Here is a 6704-nt window from a genome sequence, read left to right as displayed (position 1 = left end):
CGTGCAGCTATCTACAAATGCACAGGGCGCTATTCACAAATGCGTGCCGCTATCTACAAATGCACAGGACGCGATTTACAAATAAATGCCAGGCAAAGTTGTGGTTGTGACATAAATATATATTGCCAGTCAAGACTAACCGATTTATGATTTATTATAGATTTATTATAGCATGACCAAATCGGAAACGATCACTTTGGTACATTGACAAAGCAAAAATATTAAATATTAATAATAATAATAATAATAACAAAAAAAAAAAAAAAAAAAAAAAAAAAAAAAAAAAAAAAAAAAAAAAAAAAAGGGCAGCAGGCCAAATCAGCCGCCAGGCCACCGGGAATTCGCCCAGTACCTGATGGCAAGTCCGGGCCTGAAGCCTTTTGACGGTTTGTGTCACAAAGCTGTAAAAACGTTTATTCTCACCAAGTGAATGAATCGCGTTTGTGCCAAACTCTTATTACACAGCAAAAACAAACACTCTTCTTCGATCCATGACCGTTTCTCTGTTAATGTGCGCGATGTCATGCTACAGACTCTGAAACATCTGTCATAGCAAATCAACACATGCTGCTGTGAATAATTAAGCAAATTGTTATTATTAAGTAAATTAGTCTCATGAATAATTTAATAGACACTGAGGCATCATCAATGTACTATAGTCCATTGCCACGTCACAAATTGTGACGTCAATACGATGTAGATTTTAAACCCGGAAGATGAAAATAGTGCAAAAAATCTTAAAATTAACCAGTTTTCTCCAACAGTTAAAATGATCAGATGCTAACATTGTCTTCTATGATGTGCAACACAAACACCTCTGCTAAAATCTCAGAAAAAGCAGTCTGGGGTTTCATGACCCTTTAATGCTCATTCACTGTAAAAAAAATAAAAACCTCTCCAACTATGTGATCAGATGTGACATAAAAAATAAAAATAAAATCATTAAAACAAATTTCTTCAAGGCTGAGGCTAGAACCCCTTTCTTTCATTCAAATCCAGAGACATCACTACAGAATTTTTTTTTAACAAGATGGCAGTTCCAGAATAGATAGGATAATGTTTTGATTCATTTTTACAAAAGATACATTGATTTTTTTTTTGATAACTTAATCTTTAACAGAGTATATTCTTTGAATAATTTTTGAAAGTAACCTCCATTTAGTTTTCATTTGAATACTTATAAAGTATTTGTTACATCGATTCCACACACGTTTTCAATATTTCTTATTATTTTTTTCCAATATATGACACAAGGGGGAGTAGTATTGCCTCTACAATATCGAATAGGTTTATTGTTACTTTCTAATACACCTTCTGAATGGATATAAACTATACAATCTTATTTTTATGTGTATTAGGCTATCAGTTCCTAAAATGTGACCTTAAAAGTTAAGTGTACTCTGAGTGGATTTCATAACTTTGTCAAATTAATGTAATTACCAAAACGGTTCCAAATGTCTGTATATGTTAAAATGAACGAACCTCTTTATAATTAGTATGTCCTTTTTAAACCAATCTTTGGAAAATTATTTTTCTATTATGTTTAATATCTCTATTATTTCAACACTTGCTATTAAAGTTTCATTGGTCGTTTCCCCATATCAAAGTTGCATTTCAGTAAAAAAAAAAAAAAAGTCTAGTGCACCATTGTGGTTTCATATTCTAGTCTTCTTACCAGTGCCAGCTGCCAGTCTGTGTGTCTTCAGTAATACATAATGAATAATAATCTTGTTTAACCTCTGACCTGTAGGTCTCATTTGACTGGTTTTCAAACATCAGTTTTGATGGACTGATTCAGTAGGCTATACGTCGTTCTTTCAGATTGTGAGATTCATAACAGCAGAACAGGAAGCTTCTTCACCTGTGCAAACTAAACACACATACTCTAAACGGCCACTCACACTTACAAGTTTAAACATCCACCGGTCAAACCACGTGGATGAAAAACAGAGAAAACAGACCACAGCAGGTTTCAGTTTGAGCTGCTAGTGCCAGTTACTTCACTAAAACTGGTGATGTGAGATGGGAGACTGTTTTAACTGTTTTTTTGTGCTTGTTTCTTTTTCCATTCTCAACATTTTAGAGAATTTAATTATTTCAGCCACTTCAAACCATTAAGCTTTATTTTACCATGAAATCTAGGAAGATTTACACAATATTCCACATATTTAACATATGGAGTAATTCCTTTCAAACATTATTAATGTTAAATGATGAAAACAAAGAATGTTTTCCACCATTAAGAACAGTTGAAGATACAATAAGAGCCAGATGAGCAATTATATATAACTATAATGCATTCAAAGAGCACTGTGTGTTTGTGTGAAGTAGGAGGGTCAAACTCCGTTGGGGGGAGGATTCACACAGGCTGAGTGTTTTTGGCGGATTAAATTAGACTTTTCACTGAACAACATGTTTCACACGCTTGTTTTGTTCTCTGTGTGGCATCTGATTGGTAAGTTACAAATATATTTTTATGGCATATTGCATATGGTCATAAAGTTGGCATGATTTTCATTTACAGTTCTTCACAGAAAAATTTAAATCAAATATATTATTGTAAAATCTGCAAGGTTTCAGGTTTGTGCTTGTTTCTCTATTTAAGTGTTCTGGGTCCCATAGTTATAATGAAAATTACTGAATTAGTGAATTTCAATTTCTCTGAATATATTTCTTACATTGCAGATAAACTGATTAACTGATAAACAGACGTTACATGACATGCACATAAAAATCCTCTCCAGCAGTTTTTTTTAAAAAACATGAACAGTCATGGAAATGATCTAGGCTTTGTAAACCAACAAGAGCTTTAATCTGTGTAAAACCTGGCCCTGTTCTTGTTGTTCAGGTGTGTTTGGGGCTGGAACAAATGAAATGCAATCAGTGTCAGTGATTGTGGGAAATTCTTTCACTCTACACACTGATGTTACTGAAATACATGAAAACGACGACATACTGTGGAATTTTGGAGTTGAAAAATCTCTCATAGCTCATAAGGTTGGAATCTTAAACACATTTAATGGTCCTGATGGGAGATTCAGAGACAGACTGCAGCTGAATGATAAAACTGGATCTCTGACCATCACAAACATAACAACTGAACATGCTGGAGTCTATGAAGTAGAGATTAGTGGACTGAAACTGACATCAAAAACATTCAATGTTTCTGTCTGTGGTGAGTAGAGCTCATAATTGAATTACATTACAAAAATGATTGATCAAATGGCATTGTTTTTATCCACATTCTCTCATGTTTTCAGCTCGTCTGCCTGTTCCTGTCATCAGCAGTAACTCTACACACTGTTCTTCATCATCATCAGCATCATCATCACAGCAGAATTGTTCATTGGTGTGTTCAGTGGTGAATGTGGGTCATGTGACTCTCTCCTGGTACAAAGGAAACAGTTTATTGTCCAGCATCAGTGTGTCTGATCTCAGCATCAGTCTCTCTCTACCTCTGGAGGTGGAATATCAGGAGAAAAACAGCTACAGCTGTGTGCTCAACAATCCTATCAGCAACCAGACTCAACATCTGGACATAACTCAACTCTGTCACACATGTTCAGGTACCTCAGCGCTGATACGGTTATTTTTTCACACAAACACAATTAAGTCAGCATATTTTTTTGTTTCGCAAAATAGGGATCATTTTTATACATAACATTATGTATTAAAGGGATACTCCACCCCAAAATGAAAACTTTGTCAGTAATCACTTAGCCCCATTATGTTCCAAACCCGTAAAAGATTTGTTCGTCTTCGGAACACAATTTAAGATATTTTGGATGAAAACCGGGAGGCTTGTGACTGTCCCGTTGACTGCCAAGTAAATTACACTGTCAAGGCCCAGAAAAGTATGAAAGACATCGTCAGAATAGTCCATCTGCCATCAGTGGTTCAACTGTAATGTTATGAAGCGACGAGAATACTTTTTGTACGCGAAGAAAACAAAAATAACAACTTTATTCAACAATACGTCTCCTCTATGTCTGTCCGCGTCACCGTAGCGCCATTTTGGAGAATATGAGCTGAACGCAAGCAGCGTACGCTCTTCTGTGTAAACCGCGCTGCACAGATGGCTGTTTTCGTTCAAATCAAAGCGTAAATACACGTAGAAAACATATCCTTGTGTCCTGCTGACACAGAAGAGCGTACACAGTTTGAGTTCAGCGCATATTCTCCACAATGGCGCTACGGTGATGTGGAGAGACACAGATTAATTGTTGAATAAAGTCGTTATTTTTGTTTTCTCGTCAAAAATAACGTTATAAAAGTAAAAGTGTTCTCGTCGCTTCATAATGTTACGGTTGAACCACTGATGGCAAATGGACTATTCTGACGATGTCTCTCATAATTTTCTGGACCTTGACAGTGTATTTTACTTGGCAGTCAATGTGACAGTCACAAGCCTCCTGGTTTTCATCCAAAATATCTTAAATTGTGTTCAGAAAACAAACAAAGCTTTTACGGGTTTGGAACGACATGGGGGCAAGTGATCAATGACAAAATTCTCATTTCTCATTTTGAGTTCCTCACAGGGACTAACGTCAGCTTATTGGAAACCACAGTTCTGTTTTACCATTGGTTTTTCCCCAGAAGTCCACACCTATTGTTGTGGTTTTACTGAAGCTGTGATTCGATCGGTCGTCTCTGCTCTGGTGGGTGTGGCTGCTGTGGCTGTTCTGGTTTATGACATCAGATCCATAAGAGGAGGAGACAAGAAGCAGATATCATACATATTATGACATATCTTCAAGTTCTGTAAAAATAAAAATATATACAAGGATTTAATTTCAAATACAGTTATCAATAAAATCACCAAGATGATTGGTATCCTTTGTTTTATACTGTACTTTGATTAATCGTATTATTTTCATCATTGAATAGTGTTTATGCTTTGTATAGTTTATAGTTGTATTTAGATCTAAATAGATTAAATAGGTCCTTTCAAGCATGATCAGTGTTCTGTGTTCAAGCATGAGCAGGGCACTTCTCATATTTATTTTAATTTTATTAAGGGTTAGTATAATAAAATACGACAAGAACTCAGAGTTAAACTGTGTCAGAACAAATTCAGTGCTATAATGTCAGATAACTTTGATATAAAGGTATGTAATGGATTACAATAAACCAAAAATTATTCATACAGCTGTCAATATTTACACAACTATCAATACTTTGTCGGGTGACCCTTAGCCTTAATGACAGCCTGTAGTCTCCTAGCCATGCTGTCAACCAGCTTCATGCAAACCTGAACTTCAGTCGGTCTGAATAATTTTTAGTCCAAAATTTGTATAAATTTTACTGGTAGTCCACTGTATGAAGAATTTTTGAGTATAATATATCACAGTTTAGTTTATTTTGCAATCCTCACTTTACATAAATGAACTATAGTGTCCTGCACCCACTAGTAAAAATAATAAAAAAAATTATACCTGGTCTCTGACTATTTTTTGGTTTGACTGTATATACGTCTGTTAATTATGCCCATTAAAATGTATTTTACAAGTTTTTGTTACTTTCACTGTTCATTTTTCTCTCTCTCTATGGTAGCCTACATCATCTTTAATTTAATAGCATTAGAGCTGCTCCATTGCAGCGGCTTAGTACTGTAATCATGGTGCTTTGCTGTAATAATGCAGGGAACCACTCCTTATAAATCTCCTAACTATGATATTTTCATAAATATAAGTCGCGTTTTTTTCATCTGAAATGTGCAGCGATTTATTTTCCAAAGACACTCGTATAATGCAGAAACACTCATGAACCAAGCAAAACACGCAACGCGGGCATGTATTTGCAAGGGCGTGTCTACGTGGTGGCACTGCCCCCCCCCTGAAATTTGGCTGGTCACCCCAGGTGCCCCCCCTACCAGATGTCTTGCGATAGGCTTGTTTTTAGTAAATTTCTAACTGCATCTGGCAGTGGCGGATCCTGGCATGTGTAGGCAGCTGCCTAGGGCCGCTTTCTTCTCTTCTTTATACTTAATTTTAGGCGGTTTCTATAGTGTGATCTTAATGACAAACAATGTCGAGAGCGCATAATGTTATGCGATCCATGTGCGCGAGGACGAATCTCTCCACTCCCAAGCAGATTTCCTTCACTCACACAAAACTGGACGTGTACACGACATTAACTGACAGTCACCACTGATAAGCTACCACTAAATATTGTAGAAACTTAATTTGCTGTAAAGTTGCTTTGCAACGATTTGTATTGTGAAAAGCGCTATACAAATAAACTTGAATTTAATAAACTTGAATTTAATTGAATGGATGTTAGCAAGACAATTAACTATATTTTTTTGTCTTTTGGATAATTAGCTGTAAATTCGAGGCACAGGTAGCTTAGTCTTTTGTTAATCACCACTCACCTCCACACCACAACAAACACAACTGGAAAGGGAGGGTTGCTCTCTGCCTGTCTGTGATGTGATGTGATGTGCAGATCAATGTGTGCTACACTGCTGTGCTGGAGAGACGCGGAGGGGAGAAAGACATCAGAACTCGACAGAGTCTCAACATTCCCGACCTTTTGATTTTTTTTATTTGTTTGACAGGGAAAGCTGTGTGCAAACAGAAACACACACACGCACACAAATATACATATATTCATTTATTAAAGGGTTAGTTCACCCAAAAATGAAAATTAGCCTGTGTTTTACTCACCCTCAAGCCATCCTAGGTGTATATGACTTTCTTCTT

At 36.1% G+C, this 6704-nt stretch overlaps 1 protein-coding gene across 1 annotated transcript in view; it reads left to right on the top strand.

The window, feature by feature from the left end:
* The window catches only part of LOC107568440 (SLAM family member 5-like), a 42607-nt gene extending 37852 nt beyond the window's left edge, over nt 1-4755 (top strand). The window contains exons 4-5 of the mRNA XM_016254411.1: nt 3261-3566; nt 4600-4755. Of these exons, the coding sequence (XP_016109897.1) occupies nt 3261-3566; nt 4600-4745 (452 nt within the window). The 3' untranslated portion in view covers nt 4746-4755. The remainder of the gene's footprint in view (nt 1-3260; nt 3567-4599) is intronic.
* The last annotated feature ends 1949 nt before the right edge of the window (nt 4756-6704 follow it).

The sequence above is a fragment of the Sinocyclocheilus grahami genome, unplaced genomic scaffold (genome assembly GCF_001515645.1).
Source record: "Sinocyclocheilus grahami isolate Dianchi unplaced genomic scaffold, SAMN03320097.WGS_v1.1 scaffold1244.1, whole genome shotgun sequence".
Classification (NCBI taxonomy): Eukaryota; Metazoa; Chordata; class Actinopteri; order Cypriniformes; family Cyprinidae; genus Sinocyclocheilus; species Sinocyclocheilus grahami.
This window is presented reverse-complemented; position numbering and strand designations above follow the sequence as displayed.